At 37.2% G+C, this 24,707-nt stretch overlaps 2 protein-coding genes across 4 annotated transcripts in view; one reads left to right on the top strand and one right to left on the bottom strand.

Moving 5' to 3' along the window:
• LOC131955436 (uncharacterized) overlaps positions 1-8,206 on the bottom strand; it is a 34,231-nt gene extending 26,025 nt beyond the window's left edge. Inside the window, exons 1-2 of one of the 3 annotated variants that reach the window (XM_059319567.1) lie at positions 8,099-8,206; positions 4,594-4,690 (exon numbers count right to left, since the gene is read on the bottom strand). In XM_059319567.1, coding sequence (XP_059175550.1) covers positions 4,594-4,645 — 52 coding nt within the window. In that variant the 5' untranslated portion in view covers positions 4,646-4,690; positions 8,099-8,206. Of the gene's footprint in view, positions 1-4,593; positions 4,691-7,886; positions 8,033-8,098 lie in introns of those variants that run through there. The other 2 variants (XM_059319576.1, XM_059319560.1) reach the window with 2 other exon arrangements.
• Positions 8,207-11,407: 3,201 nt separating this feature from the next.
• Positions 11,408-23,808, top strand: LOC131955571 (glycoprotein-N-acetylgalactosamine 3-beta-galactosyltransferase 1). The gene is made up of 5 exons (XM_059319740.1): positions 11,408-11,510; positions 15,872-16,156; positions 18,059-18,249; positions 19,063-19,548; positions 21,278-23,808. Exons 2-5 carry the CDS (start codon positions 15,928-15,930, stop codon positions 21,533-21,535), a joined length of 1,164 nt encoding a protein of 387 aa, XP_059175723.1. The 5' UTR covers positions 11,408-11,510; positions 15,872-15,927; the 3' UTR covers positions 21,536-23,808.
• Positions 23,809-24,707: the final 899 nt, after the last annotated feature.

The raw sequence follows: 24,707 nt of genomic DNA, 5'->3' as shown, positions 1-24,707 counted from the left end.
GACAGCACATGATGTATGTGGTTAGAGCTGACAGCCTACATGATGTATGTGGTTAGAGCTGACAGCCTACATGATGTATGTGGTTAGAGCTGACAGTATGATGTATGTGGTTAGAGCTGACAGCACATGATGTATGTGGTTAGAGCTGACAGCCTACATGATGTATGTGGTTAGAGCTGACAGCCTACATGATGTATGTGGTTAGAGCTGACAGCCTACATGATGTATGTGGTTAGAGCTGACAGTATGATGTATGTGGTTAGAGCTGACAGCCTACATGATGTATGTGGTTAGAGCTGACAGCCTACATGATGTATGTGGTTAGAGCTGACAGCCTACATGATGTATGTGGTTAGAGCTGACAGCCTACATGATGTATGTGGTTAGAGCTGACAGCCTACATGATGTATGTGGTTAGAGCTGACAGTATGATGTATGTGGTTAGAGCTGACAGCCTACATGATGTATGTGGTTAGAGCTGACAGTATGATGTATGTGGTTAGAGCTGACAGCCTACATGATGTATGTGGTTAGAGCTGACAGCCTACATGATGTATGTGGTTAGAGCTGACAGCCTACATGATGTATGTGGTTAGAGCTGACAGCCTACATGATGTATGTGGTTAGAGCTGACAGCCTACATGATGTATGTGGTTAGAGCTGACAGCCTACATGATGTATGTGGTTAGAGCTGACAGTATGATGTATGTGGTTAGAGCTGACAGCCTACATGATGTATGTGGTTAGAGCAGACAGCCTACATGATGTATGTGGTTAGAGCTGACAGCCTACATGATGTATGTGGTTAGAGCTGACAGCCTACATGATGTATGTGGTTAGAGCTGACAGCCTACATGATGTATGTGGTTAGAGCTGATAGCCTACATGATGTATGTGGTTAGAGCTGACAGCCTACATGATGTATGTGGTTAGAGCTGACAGTATGATGTATGTGGTTAGAGCTGACAGCCTACATGATGTATGTGGTTAGAGCTGACAGCATGATGTATGTGGTTAGAGCTGACAGCCTACATGATGTATGTGGTTAGAGCTGACAGCCTACATGATGTATGTGGTTAGAGCTGACAGTATGATGTATGTGGTTAGAGCTGACAGCCTACATGATGTATGTGGTTAGAGCTGACAGCCTACATGATGTATGTGGTTAGAGCTGACAGCCTACATGATGTATGTGGTTAGAGCTGACAGCCTACATGATGTATGTGGTTAGAGCTGACAGCATGATGTATGTGGTTAGAGCTGACAGCCTACATGATGTATGTGGTTAGAGCTGACAGCCTACATGATGTATGTGGTTAGAGCTGACAGTATGATGTATGTGGTTAGAGCTGACAGCTTACATGATGTATGTGGTTAGAGCTGACAGCCTACATGATGTATGTGGTTAGAGCTGACAGCCTACATGATGTATGTGGTTAGAGCTGACAGCCTACATGATGTATGTGGTTAGAGCTGACAGTATGATGTATGTGGTTAGAGCTGACAGCCTACATGATGTATGTGGTTAGAGCTGACAGCCTACATTATGTATGTGGTTAGAGCTGACAGCCTACATGATGTATGTGGTTAGAGCTGACAGTATGATGTATGTGGTTAGAGCTGACAGTATGATGTATGTGGTTAGAGCTGACAGCCTACATGATGTATGTGGTTAGAGCTGACAGCCTACATGATGTATGTGGTTAGAGCTGACAGCCTACATGATGTATGTGGTTAGAGCTGACAGCTTACATGATGTATGTGGTTAGAGCTGACAGCACATGATGTATGTGGTTAGAGCTGACAGCCTACATGATGTATGTGGTTAGAGCTGACAGCCTACATGATGTATGTGGTTAGAGCTGACAGCCTACATGATGTATGTGGTTAGAGCTGACAGCCTACATGATGTATGTGGTTAGAGCTGACAGCCTACATGATGTATGTGGTTAGAGCTGACAGCCTACATGATGTATGTGGTTAGAGCTGACAGCCTACATAATGTATGTGGTTAGAGCTAACAGTATGATGTATGTGGTTAGAGCTGACAGCCTACATGATGTATGTGGTTAGAGCTGACAGCCTACATGATGTATGTGGTTAGAGCTGACAGCCTACATGATGTATGTGGTTAGAGCTGACAGCCTACATGATGTATGTGGTTAGAGCTGACAGCCTACATGATGTATGTGGTTAGAGCTGACAGCCTACATGATGTATGTGGTTAGAGCTGACAGTATGATGTATGTGGTTAGAGCTGACAGCCTACATGATGTATGTGGTTAGAGCTGACAGTATGATGTATGTGGTTAGAGCTGACAGCCTACATGATGTATGTGGTTAGAGCTGACAGCCTACATGATGTATGTGGTTAGAGCTGACAGCCTACATGATGTATGTTGTTAGAGCAGACAGCCTACATGATGTATGTGGTTAGAGCTGACAGCCTACATGATGTATGTGGTTAGAGCTGACAGCCTACATGATGTATTTGGTCTAGCACAAAAGAGACAATTGTGAGACAAAATGAGTTGGTTGGCTAGAGTTGCAAAATATAAGGAGGTGGTCAAACATTTTGTGAATACATTGGTGGTTAAAGGTTTAAAAATCTAAAGTAATGTAACTGCTTTTGGTTTCATTTAAACCACGTGTTGCTAAGATATCAGCTAATAAATATGAAGTTTCAAATGTACTGTTTCATATCCTTCTGGATAGTGCTAAAAGTACTCACTGTCAATGACTCACCCAGACATCAGGGAGGGTCACAAGTACATGAGTCAATGACTCACCCAGACATCAGGGAGGGTCACAAGTACACGAGTCAATGACTCACCCAGACATCAGGGAGGATTACAAGTACATGAGTCAATGACTCACCCAGACATCAGGGAGGGTCACAAGTACATGAGTCAATGACTCACCCAGACATCATGGAGGCTCACAAGTACACGAGTCAATGACTCACCCAGACATCAGGGAGGATTACAAGTACACGAGTCAATGACTCACCCAGACATCAGGGAGGGTCACAAGTACATGAGTCAATGACTCACCCAGACATCAGGGAGGATTACAAGTACACGAGTCAATGACTCACCCAGACATCAGGGAGGGTCACAAGTACATGAGTCAATGACTCACCCAGACATCATGGAGGCTCACAAGTACACGAGTCAATGACTCACCCAGACATCAGGGAGGGTCACAAGTACATGAGTCAATGACTCACCCAGACATCAGGGAGGGTCACAAGTACATGAGTCAATGACTCACCCAGACATCAGGGAGGATTACAAGTACACGAGTCAATGACTCACCCAGACATCAGGGAGGGTCACAAGTACATGAGTCAATGACTCACCCAGACATCAGGGAGGATTACAAGTACACGAGTCAATGACTCACCCAGACATCAGGGAGGGTCACAAGTACATGAGTCAATGACTCACCCAGACATCAGGGAGGATTACAAGTACACGAGTCAATGACTCACCCAGACATCAGGGAGGGTTACAAGTACACGAGTCAATGACTCACCCAGACATCATGGAGGCTCACAAGTACATGAGTCAATGACTCACCCAGACATCAGGGAAGGTCACAAGTACACGAGTCAATGACTCACCCAGACATCAGGGAGGGTCACAAGTACATGAGTCAATGACTCACCCAGACATCAGGGAGGGTCACAAGTACATGAGTCAATGACTCACCCAGACATCAGGGAGGGTCACAAGTACATGAGTCAATGACTCACCCAGACATCAGGGAGGGTCACAAGTACATGAGTCAATGACTCACCCAGACATCAGGGAGGGTCACAAGTACACGAGTCAATGACTCACCCAGACATCAGGGAGGGTCACAAGTACATGAGTCAATGACTCACCCAGACATCAGGGAGGATTACAAGTACACGAGTCAATGACTCACCCAGACATCAGGGAGGGTCACAAGTACATGAGTCAATGACTCACCCAGACATCAGGGAGGATTACAAGTACACGAGTCAATGACTCACCCAGACATCATGGAGGCTCACAAGTACATGAGTCAATGACTCACCCAGACATCAGGGAAGGTCACAAGTACACGAGTCAATGACTCACCCAGACATCAGGGAGGGTCACAAGTACATGAGTCAATGACTCACCCAGACATCAGGGAGGATTACAAGTACACGAGTCAATGACTCACCCAGACATCAGGGAGGGTCACAAGTACACGAGTCAATGACTCACCCAGACATCAGGGAGGGTTACAAGTACACGAGTCAATGACTCACCCAGACATCAGGGAGGGTCACAAGTACATGAGTCAATGACTCACCCAGACATCAGGGAGGGTTACAAGTACACGAGTCAATGACTCACCCAGACATCATGGAGGGTCACAAGTACATGAGTCAATGACTCACCCAGACATCAGGGAGGGTCACAAGTACACGAGTCAATGACTCACCCAGACATCAGGGAGGGTCACAAGTACATGAGTCAATGACTCACCCAGACATCAGGGAGGGTTACAAGTACACGAGTCAATGACTCACCCAGACATCATGGAGGGTCACAAGTATGCAGGTCAATGACTTACCCAGTGCATTTATAAATCCCTGTATTTCTATATTGAATGAAAGTTTGGACATGTTTGATTGTAGACTTGTATTTTCAAGCTGGCATTTTCATCTTGGCTGATGAAAGATTTGAATAAAACTATTAAAAACTGAGTAGCTACTAGTTAACTAACACTACTAGCAGTAGCTACTGGTCAACTAACACTACTAGCAGTAGCTACTGGTCAACTAACACTACTTGCAGTAGCCTCTGGTCAACTAACACTACTAGCAGTAGCCTGTGGTCAACTAACACTACTAGCAGTAGCTACTGGTCAACTAACACTACTAGCAGTAGCTACTGGTCAACTAACACTACTAGCAGTAGCAGTTAACAGAACAGCAGCATTTATGCACCAGATCATAAAGGCATATATATATTATAGGCCTACTTTTTATTAGTAATATAGTTAAATATAGGCCTATGAGAGACATTGCATTTGCTTTATTATTCAATTAAATTGACAGATTACTGAATAAAAAGTCGAGTGCACTAACTAATGTTTTAAGAAATTTAAGTTTGCACTTTCTTTATTTCACAAATTTTCCTACCAAGATTTAGATCAGATTTAAATAAATATTTAAGATTATAACTTGGGTTGGTTTAGGCAGATTAAAATAAATATTTAAGATTATAACTTGGGTTGGTTTGGGCAGATTTAAATAAATAGGCCAGGCCAGGGGGACGATCTGTCCAGGATTCAACGGGTCCATTCTAAATACCATCCCATGTACATTAATGAAACTTTGAAAGATTTTTCTAACTTTCAAAACATAAATCCTCCTAAATATGTGAAATAATTACAAACATTTAATGAATCACTTTTTTTTTTTTTACATTATTAGTCTCGGACAATTTTACGTACCTAAAACAATAGTTATAGATTACCAAACTATTTAACTAATTCTAGAAGTACAATTGATACCCAATGTGTATTGTATTCAGTGTTTCTTCCAGACTTTTTTCTCCGGAGGGGGGGGGGGGGCACTTGAAATCTTCGGGGGGGGGGCGGACACTGTTAAAAGTATATATTTTCTATATAAATTATATAAATTTCATTTCGTTCGGGGGGGCGGTAAAAATTTTTCGTGGGGGCAAAGCCCCCCCGAAGAGATGCCTGGAAGAAACTCTGATTGTATTACAGTACACATTCATTGATTCAAATAAATCTAGACACTAGTGAATTAGACTTAACTAATAACAAAATTAGACTAGGTTAACTAAATTAAATAAAGTAAATTAAAATTACTAGGCCTATTATTAGCCTACTATTAATAAATAAATAATAATAATTAATAATATTAGCCTATTTTATCAATATTTAAAATTTGACCTAGAATCTAAATGTCAAATGAACATTATTGTCACAATCACAAATACTAAAGTTAAAAGTAGTTTAATTTAAGTAAGTAGATCTAGATCTAGATTCTAGACTAGAGATAAATCTAGTACTAGAAATTAGATATCTAAAGAATGAAAAGATTAAAGAATCCGTAAAGAATAGTAAAGATAGATTATTGATTATAGATAATTGGCAAATTGGTAATCTCATGATATAGTAAATTATCTGGTAATTGTTGTATATTTGAAAATCGTGATTTTACCATCCTAGCTAGCAGCTAGCTAGACTTAGACTAGATTCTAATTATTTTATTAATAAAATAGGTAATCTATCGTTTTAGGTACGTAAAATCGCCCGATGCTAGTAATGTACAAAACATTTACCTCATTGTCAAGGCTTTGATAGAAGTATATATTGTGATATATAATAATATATTTGTGTCAAATATTATAGATAAATGAATAATAAACCTTAATCAATGGCTAAATATATCAATATAGTTTTGAATATAGGCAGGAAATCAACTTTAAACAGCAGTGTTTGCAAGCAGGATTTGCTATATAAAAAGCGTCCATCAGTAAGCTATAAGTTTACAATAATAAAAATGATAGATTGCACGTAACCTATTGTTAGCATTTTTAACTATTTTTTTAGCATTAGGCCTAAATTTTTAAATTATACTAGATCTAATTAATTATGGTAATCTATCGTTTTAGGTATGTAAAATCGCCCGCGACTTGTAATATGAAAAACAGGTGACTCCTTAAATTTTAATAATTATTTCACATTTTGAGGAGGATTTATGTTTTTTAAAATATACAAATCTTTCCTTGTTTCATTTATGTACCTGTTTTTAAACACTTGAATTTAAACTTTTCCGTAATAAATGAAGACTAGCGATGTTTCCAACAGATGCAACCATGCTCATTTAGTCCATTTACTATAGTCTATAGCAGTAATATTGTTTAAGTTTTATTTTTATAAGCTTATATCGCGAGATTCAGGGGGAAGCCACTCTATTTTACAAATGGCTCAGACACTGCTGTTTATATATATTTATATATATTTAGCCATTGATTTAGGTTTATTATTCATTTATCTATAATATTTGACACAAATATATCACAATATATATACCTCTATTACAGCCTTGACAATGAGGTAACGTTTTCGTACATTAATAGCCGCGGGCGATTTTACGTACCCAAAACGATAGATTACCTTAATTATTAATAATAATAAATAATGGTAATCTATCGTTTTGGGTACGTAAAATCGCCCGCGGCTATTAATGTACGAAAACGTTACCTCATTGTCAAGGCTGTAATAGAAGTATATTGTGATATGTTTGTGTCAAATATTATAGATAAATGAATAATAAACCTAAATCAATGGCTAAATATATCAATATAGGCCCGAAATTAACTTTAAACAGCAGTGTCTGCAAGCAAGATTTGCTATATAAACAGCAGCCATTTGTAAAATAGAGTGACTTCCGCCTGAATCTTGCGCTATAAGTCTATAAAAAATAATAAAAATAAAATTTAACAAGATGGCTGCTATAGTGAATGAGCATGGTTGCATCTGTTGGAAACATCGCTGGTGTTCATTTATTACTGAAAAGTTTTAATTCAATTGTTTAGAAACAGGTACATAAATGAAACAAGGAAACATTTTTGTATTTTTCAAAACATAAATCCTCCTCAAAATGTGAAATAATTATTAAAATGTAAGGAGTCACCTGTTTTTCACATTACTAGTCGCGGGCGATTTTACGTACCTAAAACGATAGATTACCTAAATAATAATATATTAATTAGTAGTAGTATTAGACTATTAGGCTATATATAGTATTAGGTGCTATTAGCAGTATTAGATTAGGCCTAATATCGTGAGATTACTTAGCTTTTGTAAAAGAGTATTAAAATTACCTAGATTCTCTAGATCTAGGTCTAATTATTTTAGGCCCTAGTAATTAGTTAAATTAAAATTATTAGCCTAATGTTACAAATAAATGTGTCGGTATTTAGATTTCATTCACCATGGACGCCTTTTGAAATATGAGGGGGGATCACTCGTAATTATTAGGCCTTGCTAAAATTTAAAATGAAGAAAAGGAAAGGTAAAAATTTAGGCCGCTCACTCCGATTTCAGCCTAATTTTGTTTCTGGATTTGCTTCCATAATTTTCTATCTAGATGGCTTGCTGTCGCCAGATACCGGTCCTCGTCTGCCCTGTAAATAAAAGAAAAAATTATAGGCCTAAATAAATGTAATAAAATGGGCACTCTCCCCTCTAAAATATTTTTTTTTATATTATGGTCAAAGGGAAGTAATAGCGTAATTATTTTTAATGCGTTAACGTATGCTAGTGTTGTACCCCTTTTCTTGTTCTCTAGAACTAAATTTCTTGTAAATAGGGCCTACTTGCTGTAAAAATTCCTTTTTTTTAAATAAAAGTTTTTTTAGAGGAATAGTTAGGATCCACTGGCCTGACACTTTCAGCAACTCCCACCTTTCGGAAACAGCGGATAAACTTTCTGCTGATGAGGAAGTGAGGAAGAGAAGATTGGTTTGGATATGGCACACTACGTAAACCAACCAGTCTCACTAAGTGGGCATTAAGTTGGACTCTGTAGGGCTGGTAAGTAGGTCACCAATCAGTTCTATGGCTCATGCAGGTTTTATTGAGCCGTAGAACTAGTTGGTGACCTACTTACCAGCCATATAGGAAAGCGCAAAAGCCGTCGACCAAGAAACATCTGTCGACAATTATAAGGGGAAAAAAATAATCACAATATTTTTTTTTAATTGTAAATAAATGTAATAAAATAGGCACTCTCCCCTCTAAAAAAAAAACTAAAAAAATACATAAATTAAAAAAAATTTATAGTCAAAGGAAAGTAATCGCGTAATTATTTTTAATGCTTTAAGGTTGTACCCCTTTACTTGTTCTCTCGAACTAAATGTTCCTGTAAATACTTGCTGTAAAAATTTCGTATAATAAAAAAAGTTTTTAAAGCACAAATTATTAAAATATATTATTGTGTTACATTTTTATAAGAGCATTAAAACATTGGGTTATTTGTCCTTAATATCTAAAAATATTGAGGTGTAAGGGATATGGCAAGCTAATATTTTCCTCAGTTAATCACAGAGTGAATTGTCTTATCATACTTTACCAAAAATACTCTAGAAATTTTGCTTTTATTCTTTCTTGATTTAAAAAAAACATTTAGAAGATGTTATTTTTCTTAGATATTATAAAATGTATGTTAAAAGTTTTACATAGAAATCAACCAACATTTAAAACAAATAAGGATAACAACTCTCCACAAACTTAAAATTAAAAATAATTTCATCATTCCTTCCCCTACATTACATTTTTTAAAAATTGTACGAATCCTATTTAAACATTTTTGAGATAGTCTTATTAAAAACGATCTATAATGGGATGACTCGGACTATTACGAGAGATTGCTATTTTAAAAATTGTAGCTATAAATAAGTAAATTAATCTTCATTATAATTTAAAATTTATTATTGATTTCAGAGACAGTTTAAAGTTACATAACCTGCGTAACCTCGCCTAACCATATCCCGTAATGTCTGATGAAGAGACATTAATGACTATTTTCTTTCTGTTTCTAAATTGTCGAGTATAAATTAGAAATATCCATCTGCAATTTACATGGATGTTATCAATATTTATCAGTAGTCCAGAAACTTTACGACCAAAGGAATCTAAACATGAAAGTAAAACAAAAGATAAAACGGATTTCAAATCTCAACCACACATGTATATCCATTTAAACCCTAGGATTATATATATATATATATATATATATATATATATATATATATATATATATATATATATATATATATATATATATATATATATATACGTTACGTTCAAAGCCTGAAGTCGGCCAAAGCACGCATTGGCGACCAATGCGCGCATTGGTTAATATCGCCTCCCATTGACCGGTCAAAGTCCGAAATTTAACTTATTTTTGGCCTTTGGCCGGTCAATCCGCGGACTGGCCAGGATGGACCGCCCAAAGTCTGAAATGGCTCTTGATTTCGGCCTTTTTTTTAAGGTCCTAATTAGAAGATCATCTGGCTAGGGACGACCGACCGAATTAGAAGATCATGAGCAGATTTGGGTTTTTTTATACTATAAGGATCTTGAAATTAAATCTTTATTGATTATTAATTAAAGTAAATGACAGAAACATTCACATTTTTTTATTGTACTAAAGTCTCAATCCAAATTATCACTTCTTACAAGTTGAACTTTTATGGCATTTAGAACTACATAGTAACTTGTTATTTTTACACTTGCAGCGATTTGTTGTGCGTTTGGTTGTGCAATTGCAGCAAATGTAGCCTTGGCCGCCGGTCAGTGATTGTGAAGATGCGATGGTTCGTAGTGACTTTTCCTCAGTTCCAACGGACGACAATGAGAGCAGTTTTTCGTGAAGAATTGAAAAATCACTTCTAGCATATAGTTGTTTTAGAACACCATGTTCCGTTCCTAGCTTGTAGAAAGCGCCCTCAACGATCATGACAACTGCAATGACGCTTCGGGGATCACCGCGACCTCTGTCAACATCTGGTATACGGATGAGAACATTATCCCCCCTTTTTAGTTTGTTTAAAATACGTATTTGATTTTGTTAGCATCTTAGAACCTTGAGTTTGCAAGCTAGTATGAGCTGCTGACCTGTTGTCCATGATTTCTTTTTTATTGTGACATAATCTGCAAGTAGTGTTCCCCCCGTACCCTTCGTCTGCTTCATTGGCTATGGCTACTCCGCATATTGCATGGACATCGTTGCTACAGGATCCACAAGAATGGGCTGCACTACAATATTTTTCACAAACTACACATAATCTATTGGCCATATTATTGTCACGCAACTGGTCTGGACGTTCCGCCACGGCAGCATATGTGTTAGCTGAGGATGTCGTTGCATTTATGGCAACCTGCATTTCTTGTTCACTGTTCTCAAGAGCTACCTCAGTAACTAAATTATCGAGAGCCTCTCTTGGTAGATTTGAAGTGCTAAGTCCCACTTTCGTTTTGCATCGAAACAAGGCTTCGTATGGTGATTGTTGAATTCCTTTTGTTTTTTTAAACATCTAGGTTGGCACGTTCTACTGAACCTTGGCTTTGGCTATGCCTTGGATTGCCGTGAAGTAGTTTAAGTTCAGGCCAAATGTTCTTTAGTTCAGAAATAACTGACACAGATTTATAAAATATGTGCGAATTTCTTCTTTTCAGATCTTCTACACACTCTAATCTTTTTTTTCCTTATCTTTTTTAAATGTATCAAACCCCCCGCCCCCACCCCACCCCATTTGAGATGTGGGCAAACCGTTGAAATACATTGTGTTACGGTATCTAGTATTATCATTCATGTCTGGTAATATTAAAGGGAAGTAACTCTAACTAGATCTACTTCCTACTTCACATCTGTTAAAGAGTTTGGTAGAAATCTTGAATAAGACGAATAAGCAAGAAGCTTACAAGTAACAAAGCATAATGAAGTAATATTATATAATATATTAAGATATTCTAGGCTCTTTACATCTAGATCTAGATTCTCTTGTCTTTTTTATCCAATTGAATAGCCTACAATAGGCCTAATTTAATTCTTATAATTAAATTTAATGAAACCCAACACCCAGTCAACACCCCTTTTTTTTAAAGAAGATAGATTCAGATTCTATTAAAATAAAAGTAAAGCATCAGACCCCGGTGTAACGATATCATAATAGACTCTTCCATAAAATTAAAAAAATGTATGTGTTGGGTGGTTAGTGTAGTATTGTTACATTGTAATCTTGACTAATTTTATCTTTTATGGTTAGAAATTAAGGTAATCTATCGTTTTTGGTAGGCCTACGTAAAATCGCCCGCGAATAGTAATGTGAAAAACAGGTGATTCCTTAAATTTTAATAATTATTTCACATTTTGAGGAGGATTTATGTTTTGAAAAATACAAAAATGTTTCCTTGTTTCATTTATGTACCTGTTTTCAAACAATTGAATTAAAACTTTTCAATAATAAATGAAGACTAGCGATGTTTCCAACAGATGCAACCATGCTCATTTACTATAGCAGCCATCTTGTTTCACTTCTTTCTTTGTTGACTAATAGCGCAAGATTCAGGGGAAGGCAACTCTATTTTACAAATGGCTGCTGTTTATATAGGAAATACTGCTCACAAACACTGCTGTTAAAAGTTAATTTCTTGCCTATTTTGATATATTTAGCTATTGATTTAGGTTTATTATTCATTTATCTATAATATTTGACACAAATATATCAAAATATACTTCTATTAAAGCCTTGACAATGAGGTAACTTTTTCGTACATTACTAGCCGCGGGCGATTTTACGTACCCAAAACGATAGATTACCGAAATTAAATTAAGCTTAAGACTAAGTGTATGGTAGGACCAGGGTTAGCATATTCAATTATTGACATTAGCCAGCCATGTGTGTATTTAGTTAACTATTTAAAAAAAAGTAAAGTTTCCCTTTCAAACCTGACGGTCTATCGGGCAAGTGGAGTAGAGTTCACTTGTTTCTGTGACCTCGGCATATGAAGAGAAAGTGTGGTCAGCACTATGCCCAGCCACCTTTACTTTCCCTAACGTGAGTTAGGTACCCATCAGAGTTAGGTGGACTCAGGGACGGTCTGCTGACTTGAACCCGTATTCGAACTCGAGACTTACGGGTTAGCAGTCCAGCTCTCTACCACTAGACTACTCCGTCCCATATTTAGTTGACACTCCTTTTTTAAAGAAGATTCCATTATCGGACACCGGTGTAAAAATTCTCTCTTCACAGTTTCCATCACACTTTTCCCAAGTTGTTTTTACTGATTACTCATAGCAAAAATCTATGGTCTTTTTTTTTTTGCCCCTGAGTAAGCTAGACCATTAAATTGGTCTCAAATTAACCAGTAGTAAGTGATATGGTTTGTTATGATGCATGATAAGTGACAGAAAATTTTAATTAAAAACTTAATGAGAAAATCTAAATAGTATAGGCCTAGCTGATAACTAGATTTAGATATAAGATAGGACTATTCAATAATCTTCATTTTTCTCATTGAATGAGAGATTCTAATTCCAAATTTCTAATATTCTATTGACTATTAGGTAAAATTATGATATAGCATTGGTTATTATTCCGGTATGGTATAGCAGTAAAAAACAGTAAAAGCATGCCGTAATCTGCATGAAAACCACCAAAAATACTGTAAACCATCATTTATTTGGCGCCATATTATTTTTAATAATGTTTAAAAATGTGCACAGATTGATTTTAGTTGCATTTTAAATACTGTTTTGCTAATTATTTTGTATTGCTAATTATTTTAAGTCTAGAATCTAGTTGTCACACATCTTCTGCAAGTTTTTTTTTCTGTGTTTCTTAAAAAACCTTTAATTACTACACACGACTTATTTAATTTAATAATATGAAGTGTCCACTCCCAGTCGACTGGGAAAAAACGTATTGGGGCTATTCACTGTCATGACTGTTTTTGATAGATTTAATGTTAAAAACACCAAACCTAGCAGAAGTGTTGTCGACTTGTGGGTGGCTGCCATTTTGGAAGGTGCGGGTACCAATCCAACAGATGCCTTTCCTGTTGTTGATTAAATGGTTGCTTTTGTTAATTTTTTGCATTGTTTGTAATGTGATTTCTGGCATATCTGACATCATTCTAGATACTAGAAATAGTTTTTAGTATTAAGACTCTAGAGCCTTTTTACTGTTGATCTGTTTTCTGCCTAATGTGCAGTTTTCCGCCAAATGTGCAACAGTATATGGTACATCTACTGCTATGCTAGCTAGGGGTCACTCAACATAGGTGTTACATCATTTTTTTTTTTTAATTTCAGGATTGGTATAAAATTTAGTTTAGGCTACAAGTGATTTTTTTTAAGGCTTATTTGAACTCGCCTAGATTTTGCAGTGAACTTGCAGAGTAGTCTAAAGGTGGACCTTAATAAATGTTATTAAAGGACTAGGGTCGCGGGCAAGTAGTTTAATATTATCACCTATTTTAAGGATAACCCTTGTAGCAAACTATTTCACGGTTAGCCTGTGGTACTAAATTTGGGAGAAACACAGATTAAAATTTAAAAAAAAATGTGTGAAAGCCAGCTTTTGTTGTGTTCATGAAAAAAAATTTAATGGCCATCTCAAATCCGTATATGGGTCTGTGAGGGTGCAAGTTGGAGATGCACCAGTTGTGAGGGTGCAAGTTGGAGATGCACCAATTGTGAGGGTGCAAGTTGGAGATGCACCAATTGTGAGGGTGCAAGTTGGAGATGCACCAATTGTGAGGGTGCAAGTTGGAGATGCACCAGTTGTGAGGGTGCAAGTTGGAGATGCACCAGTTGTGAGGGTGCAAGTTGGAGATGCACCAATTGTGAGGGTGCAAGTTGGAGATGCACCAGTTGTGAGGGTGCAAGTTGGAGATGCACCAATTGTGAGGGTGCAAGTTGGAGATGCACCAATTGTGAGGGTGCAAGTTGGAGATGCACCAGTTGTGAGGGTGCAAGTTGGAGATGCACCAGTTGTGAGGGTGCAAGTTGGAGATGCACCAGTTGTGAGGGTGCAAGTTGGAGATGCACCAGTTGTGAGGGTGCAAGTTGGAGATGCACCAGTTGTGAGGGTGCAAGTTGGAGATGCACCAGTTGTGAGGGTGCAAGTTGGAGAAACCTCTGCTCTACAAAATGTGATAGTGGTAGTTCTACCACCAACTGTAATATAGGGTTGTAGAAAGTTTGATTCTATATATAACTGTAATGCTCCATCATGAACATACAATATATATTCTTTAGCAAAAATCAAATTAATAATGAAATCCTTGCAAAAAGTGACTATGAGGACTAGACTAACCCTCCTTCTAGCAATGATGGCTCTTGTGACCTCACCATGACTCCAAGTACATGTTTGGTACTGCTTGTTTGGGGGAAAAACTAAAAATAACGTCATTGTCAATTTTGAGTAACTGTTCCTACAGTGCTATGCTCAAGGCCTACTGATTTAAAAACCAATGTGAACTCAACATAACACTGACCATCACGCTGACCATGTCTTGTCTGTGGAAGAAAAAATATTTTTATTAAAGGGTCTTCCGTAAATACATATTGGTGGGGGGGGGGGGGGGGGGGGATCAGTAATTTTGTAACATCTGATGAGGGGGAGGGGGCAGAGATTTCCAGATAGTGTGACAACATAATTATGTATTTTTTTAAAAGTAATTTTAGAAACTGAATTTTAGCCACTATTTCACAATTTAGAAAACCGTTTTAATAAATTTTAATAGAAATTTGATTAAAATATCCTATGTTGTTCGAGCTCAGTTACAAAAAAATCTGTTTTAAAAAAAATTCAATTTTGAGGGGGAGGGAGGCGCTTGTTGGCTGAGCTGTGACATCATTTCAGGGGGTCTGGCTTTTGTGACGGATGGAAGAGGGGAGGTAAAAATCGTCAAAAAACCTTGATATAATTTAAGGATAACCCCTAATAATTATCAGCTATTCCAAAATCATAAATAACGATGTGGCTTTGCTATTAAAATGGTTGGTGAGACCCTTTATAAATTGATTAGATGAAACAAAACTGTCTAATTGATTCTTTCATTAGACCCTTTATAAATTGATTAGATGAAACAAAACTGTCTAATTGATTCTTTCATTAGACCCTTTATAAATTGATTAGATGAAACAAAACTGTCTAATTGATTCTTTCATTAGACCCTTTATAAATTGATTAGATGAAACAAAACTGTCTAATTGATTCTTTCATTAGACCCTTTATAAATTGATTAGATGAAACAAAACTGTCTAATTGATTCTTTCATTTCTGCTCTTTTACAGGGAGCAGTGAGACTGGCTAACATGCTTGAAATCTAAATAGCAAACCATTGTACAAGATGCCTTCAATAGTCAATAGCTTTGGGAAAGTGAGTATAACAACTTTAGCTATAGGGATAGCCATTGGCATCTCAGTGTCCAATATTCTGAGATACACGTCCTCCTCAAGTCACAACTCTATAGCTGGCTACATCCCTGACAGTCCCCACAGCCATGGAGAGAATGATTTACTCAAAGGTCCAGACAGCTCCATCAACTGGAAAGATGAGCACTCACACAGCCATGCCAGTAAGTTTTGGCTTCAACTCTTTGTTGGGTAGGGTAGGTTTGGGTTGGCCTACACATCTTCAACTCTAATTCTTTGACTTAGGCAGGGGTAGATTTGGGTTGGCCTACACATCTTCAACTCTCATTCTTTGTGTTAGGTAGGTTTAGCTTGACCTACACATCTTCAACTCAATATACGGCGTTGTCATTTTTTTTTCAAATGAAGATCATTTGAAGATGTCAATTATTTATGACTTTCTGAAAACGCACATGAGCTTTTGAGTTTAACTAGATTAAGTGGATCCCAGGCTCGAATCCTTGGATGTCCTTAAGTCCACCCCTCTGTGATGGGTTGGCCTACCTCAAGTTAAGGAAAGTTAAGTCAGCTGACCACATGTTGAAACAGGTGAACTCTACTTCCCCTGCTCATGGACCATAAGCTTTGAATAGGTCTTTACTTTTTTGTTCATGTTTTAAAGAATTCATACAACTATAACTAAAAATATTAGCTTCAAACCCCATCAGTAGCTGGTTATTACTAAAAGTTAGACATTTATCTACCCCTGCTCATCTGATAACCCAATCAGTAGCTGGCTATTACTAAAAGTTAAAGACATTTATCTACCCCTGCTCATCTGATAACCCAATCAGTAGCTGGCTATTACTAAAAGTTAAAGACATTTATCTACCCCTGCTCATCTGATAACCCAATCAGTAGCTGGCTATTACTAAAAGTTAAAGACATTTATCTACCCCTTCTCATCTGATAACTTTAAACCCAATCAGTAGCTGGCTATTACTAACAGTTAAAGACATTTATCTACCCCTTCTCATCTGATAACTTTAAACCCAATCAGTAGCTGGCTATTACTAAAAGTTAAAGACATTTATCTACCCCTGCTCATCTGATAACCCAATCAGTAGCTGGCTATTACTAAAAGTTAAAGACATTTATCTACCCCTTCTCATCTGATAACTTTAAACCCAATCAGTAGCTGGCTATTACTAACAGTTAAAGACATTTATCTACCCCTTCTGATAACTTTAAACCCAATCAGTAGCTGGCTATTACTAAAAGTTAAAGACATTTATCTACCCCTTCTGATAACTTTAAACCCAATCAGTAGCTGGCTATTACTAAAAGTTAAAGACATTTATCTACCCCTGCTCATCTGATAACTTGACTGAATGAGACCTTGTTAATCTTGTTGTCTCTGTTTAGTTTTTTGCTTTAGTCATATTTCAATGGAATTTTAATGACAAATTTAATATTTAATTAGATTGAAAATGTCAGATTTTTGTGTTTTTGTTGGAGACAAATGTATCTAAATGAATAAATTCATTGTAAGAAATGGGTCAAAATTGATTTGCCAAGACAGAAGGACAGATATTGTGAACTAAATAAAAGATTCAGGGCAACACTGGTAATCAAAGGCACATGAGAAATAGGAAACTTACTGTAAACACAAGAAATAGTTGACACATGAGAAATAGCAAATTTACTGTAAACACAAGAAATAGTTGACACATGAGAAATTGCAAACTTACTGTAAACACAAGAAATAGTTGACACATGAGAAATAGCAAACTTACTGTAAACACAAGAAATAGTTGACACATGAGAAATAGCAAATTTACTGTAAACACAAGAAATAGTTGACACAAACACAAAAAATAAACTACTAATTGACTCCAATCAACTAAGAGAAGCACTGATATGAAGTGAACATGACTTTGTAAACTTCTTTGACAAGACAACACCTGATTTTACAGTTAATGTGATATAGTGACAAGAACACAACAAAGTCACCATGTGAACAAAAGACATACATACCATATTGAGCACCCCTTCATCCCCACCAAAGTAATGGCCAGGATGAAACTTAGACAATGTTAAGTGAAGTCATATTTTTGTTTGAGCAGATGAAGATGACTCCATAGCCAAAATGTTGCGGAAGAAAGTCCGAGTTTTGTGCTGGGTAATGACAAACCCCAACAATATCTACACCAAGGCCCGCCATGTCAAGGCCACCTGGGGTCACAGGTGTAATGTTCTGCTCTTCATGAGCTCCCAGCCTGAGGATACACTGCCAGCCATTGCCCTGCCAGTTGATGTAAGCCAATCATTTCACTTGCTGTACAAGTTTTATCTACACAAACTTTCTCTAGTTACTAGTTAGTTCTCCCAGCCTGAGGATACACTGCCAGCCATTGCCCTGCCAGTTGATGTAAGCCAATCATTTCACTTGCTGTACTCATGACAAGTTTTAGCCACTAATGCCTTAGCTAAATAGACGTTTTTTGTGCTTTCTTATTTTCAGTTCATTTAAAATCTTATAGTTTTAAAGGTTATTTACTCTTGTATAATTATCTACTTTTAACTACTTAAATATTGTCAAGATGCAAAAGTAAGTGAACAGTTCAGTTTAAAAACCAATTATTTCCATAGTAATCACTTTGAGTCGGTTTTTTAAATTTAGCCAACAAAAAAATATCTGCTTTCACACTTGATCAGTAGCGCTAAGTGATAATTATCTGTCCCTCAGTAAAGTCAGTGGTCAGTTTTTATGTATAAAAACATCAGTGAATACAGTTCACCTGACTCATTGTCACTACTTGTTCATTTTGTTATAAATATAGTTATCTTTAAATACATTTTTAATAACTAATTTAACATCCAGTTATATTGAACATCAGATATTCTTTCATTGTTGTTAGTTCAGATACTAATCAATCTTGAATGTTTTAATGAAAGACTGCTTAGGTTAAAACTGAATTACCAGATTTGCCACAGACATACATCGTGACCTCAGTAAAAGTTTATAAAATGCAAAGAATTTTTAATGTAGAAAGTATAGTGTGAATTATACTATAGAAAGAAGTACAATGAAAAAACAAGTTTTTAAAAAAAAATGTTTTTCTTTCAGGAGGGCCGTGATAACCTGTGGGCCAAAACTAAGGAAGCATTTAAATACGTTTTTTCTAAACACTTTGATCAGGCTGACTGGTTTGTCAAAGCTGATGATGATACCTATATGGTGGTTGAAAACTTGAGATTTTTCCTGCAAGATAAGTCCCCCAAGGATCCCATCTATTTTGGCCGTAGATTTAAGCCAATGGTGAACCAGGGCTACATGAGTGGGGGTGCTGGCTACGTGCTCAGTAAAGAGGCCTTGACCAGGCTGGTCAGCAGCGGTCTCTCCAACTCTGATTCTTGTCGGGGGGACGGCGGGGGAGCCGAGGACCTGGAGATGGGCAAATGTCTGGAGAATCTGGGAGTGCGAGCGGGGGACACCAGGGATGAGCTGGGGAGGGAGAGGTTCCACCCATTTGTTCCTGAGCACCACCTCATACCAGACATCCTCCCTAAAGACATGTGGTACTGGTCATACAGCTACTACCCAGCTAAACAGGTACGTCACTTCAGTGTTGTCTCCCTTGTGTGTTGGTTGCTTGTATTGTCTCCCTTGTGTGTTGGTTGCTTGCTATGTGGTACTGGTCATACAGCTACTACCCAGCTAAACAGGTACGTCACTTCAGTGTTGTCTCCCTTGTGTGTTGGTTGCTTGTCTTGTCTCCCTTGTGTGTTGATTGCTTGCTATATGGTACTGGTCATACAGCTACTACCCAGCTAAACAGGTACGTCACTTCAGTGTTGTCTCCCTTGTGTGTTGGTTGCTTGCTATGTGGTACTGGTCATACAGCTACTACCCAGCTAAACAGGTACGTCACTTGTCTCCCTTGTGTGTTGGTTGCTTGCTGTGTGGTACTGGTCATACAGCTACTACCCAGCTAAACAGGTATGTCACTTCAGTGTTGTCTCCCTTGTGTGTTGGTTGCTTGCTTGTCTCCCTTGTGTGTTGGTTGCTTGCTTGTCTCCCTTGTGTGTTGGTTGCTTGCTTGTCTCCCTTGTGTGTTGGTTGCTTGCTTGTCTCCCTTGTGTGTTGGTTGCTTGCTTGTCTCCCTTGTGTGTTGGTTGCTTGTCTCCCTTGTGTGTTGGTTGCTTGTTTCCCTTGTGTGTTGTTGCTTGATTGCTTGTAATGATAATGAATTTCTTGCACTCCTTATTGTGTTTTGACTTTATTGCCTTGTGTGATCAAATCAGTTGTAGTGTTAGAACTGTTGGCTGTATTGCCTTGTGTTGTAGTGTTAGAACTGTTGGCTGTATTGCCTTGTGTTGTAGTGTTAGAACTGTTGGCTGTATTGCCTTGTGTTGTAGTGTTAGAACTGTTGGCTGTATTGCCTTGTGTTGTAGTGTTAGAACTGTTGGCTGTATTGCCTTGTGTTGTAGTGTTAGAACTGTTGGCTGTATTGCCTTGTGTTGTAGTGTTAGAACTGTTGGCTGTATTGCCTTGTGTTGTAGTGTTAGAACTGTTGGCTGTATTGCCTTGTGTTGTAGTGTTAGAACTGTTGGCTGTATTGCCTTGTGTTGTAGTGTTAGAACTGTTGGCTGTATTGCCATGTGTTGTAGTGTTAGAACTGTTGGCTGTATTGCCTTGTGTTGTAGTGTTAGAACTGTTGGCTGTATTGCCTTGTGTTGTAGTGTTAGAACTGTTGGCTGTATTGCCTTGTGTTGTAGTGTTAGAACTGTTGGCTGTATTGCCTTGTGTTGTAGTGTTAGAACTGTTGGCTGTATTGCCTTGTGTTGTAGTGTTAGAACTGTTGGCTGTATTGCCTTGTGTTGTAGTCTTAGAACTGTTGGCTGTATTGCCTTGTGTTGTAGTGTTAGAACTGTTGGCTGTATTGCCTTGTGTTGTAGTGTTAGAACTGTTGGCTGTATTGCCTTGTGTTGTAGTGTTAGAACTGTTGGCTGTATTGCCTTGTGTTGTAGTGTTAGAACTGTTGGCTGTATTGCCTTGTGTTGTAGTGTTAGAACTGTTGGCTGTATTGCCTTGTGTTGTAGTGTTAGAACTGTTGGCTGTATTGCCTTGTGTTGTAGTGTTAGAACTGTTGGCTGTATTGCCTTGTGTTGTAGTGTTAGAACTGTTGGCTGTATTGCCTTGTGTTGTAGTGTTAGAACTGTTGGCTGTATTGCCTTGTGTTGTAGTGTTAGAACTGTTGGCTGTATTGCCTTGTGTTGTAGTGTTAGAACTGTTGGCTGTATTGCCTTGTGTGATCAAATATCTGGTCTATTTGTTTCAGGGGGAAGAGTGTTGTAGTGATTATGCTATAACATTTCATTACGTTTCACCTAACATGATGTATGTGTTAGAATACCTGATCTATCACCTGAAGCCGTATGGGATCATAACAAGCATCCACCTCGAGCCTGCTGAAGGTACAAAGAGTAGAGGGCAGCAGGAACAAAGCCAGATAACCAACCAGCAGTCTAACCCAGCGCAGGTCAAGTCTGCAGACAATGGCATTGAGGCCCAAGATGAGAAGCTCAACACAGTATAGAAAGTTTGACCAAGAAAGATGTATCACCAAGAATCAAATGATCACCATCAATCAGATCTAAGCCTCCAGAAGAAATGGTCTGAAATGTTGTATTGGTTTTTTAGTTACTTTGGTCATTTATGGAGATGACTTAAAGAGATCTGTATAAACATTTTCATGATGCAGTCTAGACAAAGGCTTGCAATTTTGGTAGGAAATAATGACTTAGGAACTGAAAACATTTCTATTCGATTGCTGAAATGAATTCAAGATGCCAATTATTGTCATCATGTTGTAGTGATGTCAATTTATGTCATCAAGTCATAATGATGTCAATTTTTGTCAATTCATAATGAAACTATGCGCTGCGAATTGCCAGGGAGGAGATTTATAGTTCAAAATTTTTCACAAGAGGTAATTGACTTAACTAAAGTATTACTATTAAAAACACTACACTTTTTAGTCCGATTCAATGTAGTTTGTGATTGCAATTGATTGACTATATGTCGCTTTAAAATACACATAATTTCTCCATGCACTGCCATATCCCAGTTTTAGCTGGGCAATAGTTTGGACATGTTTGTCAATAGTGAGTTAACCCTGCCTCAGATATGCCTTAGTGCTATGTTGATTTTAGGCAGTAACCAAAGCTGAATCTCTGCTGTGACTCTTGTATTTTCATGTTAGAGCCTGTCAGTTGGCCAGATTTTTACTCGTCCATTTTGTCTATTGTTTTATCCACATTTGTTGCAATTGTTTTCACATATATAAGTTTAGCATAATGTATCCCACTTGTACTCAATGCCTACCCTAAGATAGAATGTGCTTTTAATTTAAAGAAAAAATGAATGCGACCAAAGCTTTTTTACTATTATAGTTCTGGAGGAAAGTCTTTTGTTTAAAATTAGATAGTCATTTTAAATCTCTTGAATTTTATAGTCATTCTTCTTGTGATTGGTTTTAATTATAATATTGAAGGGAAATCCTCTGACATAATGAAGAGTTGCTTGTCAACATTTTGTGCACCGTATGACTGGTGAACTTGGCCTGCTTTTCTTTGGGAATTTGTTTCCACATCCTTTGTCCACATACGACAGCAGTTTTTTTATTTGAGAGTTGTCTCTCTTACTTGAGTTTTTTTATTTGAAAGTTGTCTCTCTTACTTGAGTTTTTTTAATTTGAAAGTTGTCTCTCTTACTTGAGGTACTTTCCCCAGATAGTGGGCCAAACTCTGGACATCATCCCCATAGTCATTCTGCAAACTAAGTCTTGGTTTTAGCTTTAATATTCTAAGAAAATTATATAGCTGATATGACAATTTTGTACAGAAATTTTGTATGAATGTTGATCTATTTATTTATGTATATTTTTAACAACTTATATATTCTACATTCATTATTATTAACAGACATTCACGTGTTTAAATAACCTAATTTTATTTTTTTAAGGGCATGGGTGAGTGATGAAAACTAAAATAACCAATATGCTTACTTCTGAACCTAATGCTATAATATTTAGCATATAGTTATGACCAAGTTAAGTTAAGCCTAAAATAAAAAATGGCAGAAAATGTCATGCCATGGTGATGGCGGCCATTTTGGATTTTATTTACCTTTTTAACAACGAATTAACTCAAAGAATTCAATGAAAAATGTGCAGAAAAATTGTGAGATTATATTTTGAAATACTTTCGTTTATACAATTTTTATTCTGAAAATCACTTTTAAAAAATCAAAATGTGTGCAAAAAGACACCATTTTAACTACACATTTTCAAAAATGTGTTCTATCAGTTTTGTTGGTAATGCATACAGAAAAACCATAGAAAATTTTGATCAATTTTAATACCATTAAGAAAGTTATTTCTATGTTGAAATTGTAAAAAAAATAATCAAAGATGGCCACCGTCACCGTGGCAACAGCAGGAAATTTTTGGCCAGTTTAAAAAATATTTTTTTTACTTTTTGAGTTATAGCTATATGCTAGAACTGATAGCATTATGTTTGTTAATAAGCATTTTAGGTTGTTTGGTTTTCATCACCCACCCATTCCCTTAAGTGTATGTATACACATTGCAAGTTATTGAATTAGTAAATTTTAGGTAGGTTTAAGTAAGGGGAACTATATTTTTGTGGACTTCTACATGGAGCTGTATTGAAAGCTACATACTTTTGTTGACATCCTAAATGGATAAATCAGATTCTATGTATTTTGCCATGAGATATTTAATCTCTGTGATCTTTTCTCCATGAGATATTTTGTCTGAGATCATTTTTCCTATAAGCATATATATATATATATATATATATATATATATATATATATATATATATATATATATATATATATATATATATATATATATATAATGTATATATAGTGTGTGTGTGTGTAAATATTTCCTCTTGTTGAAAAAGTGCATGTTAAAATTTGTTAAACAAACTACTTGTGACTATTTGTGGTGTTGGATCATCAAAAATACATTTATTTACAAAGTCCTTTAACGTTAGTAGTTCAAAATGTGAGAACACAGCTCCACCTACCTGACAGTAAAGAACACACAGCTCCACCTACCTGACAGTAAAGAACACACAGCTCCACCTACCTGACAGTAAAGAACACACAGCTCCACCTACCTGACAGTAAAGAACACACAGCTCCACCTACCTGACAGTAAAGAACACACAGCTCCACCTACCTGACAGTAAAGAACACACAACCCCACCTACCTGACAGTAAAGAACACAGAGCCCCACCTACCTGACAGTAAAGAACACACAACCCCACCTACCTGACAGTAAAGAACACAGAGCCCCCACCTACCTGACAGTAAAGAACACACAACCCCACCTACCTGACAATGAGAACACACAGCTCCACCTACCTGACAGTAAAGAACACACAGCTCCACCTACCTGACAATGAGAACACACAGCTCCACCTACCTGACAGTAAAGAACACACAGCTCCACCTACCTGACAATGAGAACACACAGCTCCACCTACCTGACAGTAAAGAACACAGCTCCACCTACCTGACAATGAGAACACACAGCTCCACCTACCTGACAATGAGAACACACAGCTCCACCTACCTGACAGTAAAGAACACACAACCCCACCTACCTGACAATGAGAACACACAGCCCCACCTACCTGACAGTAAAGAACACACAGCTCCACCTACCTGACAG

The sequence above is a fragment of the Physella acuta genome, unplaced genomic scaffold (genome assembly GCF_028476545.2).
Source record: "Physella acuta isolate Inbredline_101_S28 unplaced genomic scaffold, ASM2847654v3 ptg000079l, whole genome shotgun sequence".
Classification (NCBI taxonomy): Eukaryota; Metazoa; Mollusca; class Gastropoda; family Physidae; genus Physella; species Physella acuta.
The sequence above is the reverse complement of the archived record's forward strand: the minus strand, read 5'-3'. Positions and strand labels throughout refer to the sequence as shown.

What these genes read in the sequence shown, in the direction of transcription:
- LOC131955571 (XM_059319740.1), top strand. Translation starts at nt 15,928, where the DNA reads ATGCCTTCAATAGTCAATAGCTTTGGGAAAGTGAGTATAACAACTTTA. An exon ending in GCACTCACACAGCCATGCCA is followed by an intron (nt 16,157 to 18,058) that starts GTAAGTTTTGGC and finishes TTGTTTGAGCAG; the next exon opens with ATGAAGATGACTCCATAGCC. An exon ending in GCTACTACCCAGCTAAACAG is followed by an intron (nt 19,549 to 21,277) that starts GTACGTCACTTC and finishes TATTTGTTTCAG; the next exon opens with GGGGAAGAGTGTTGTAGTGA.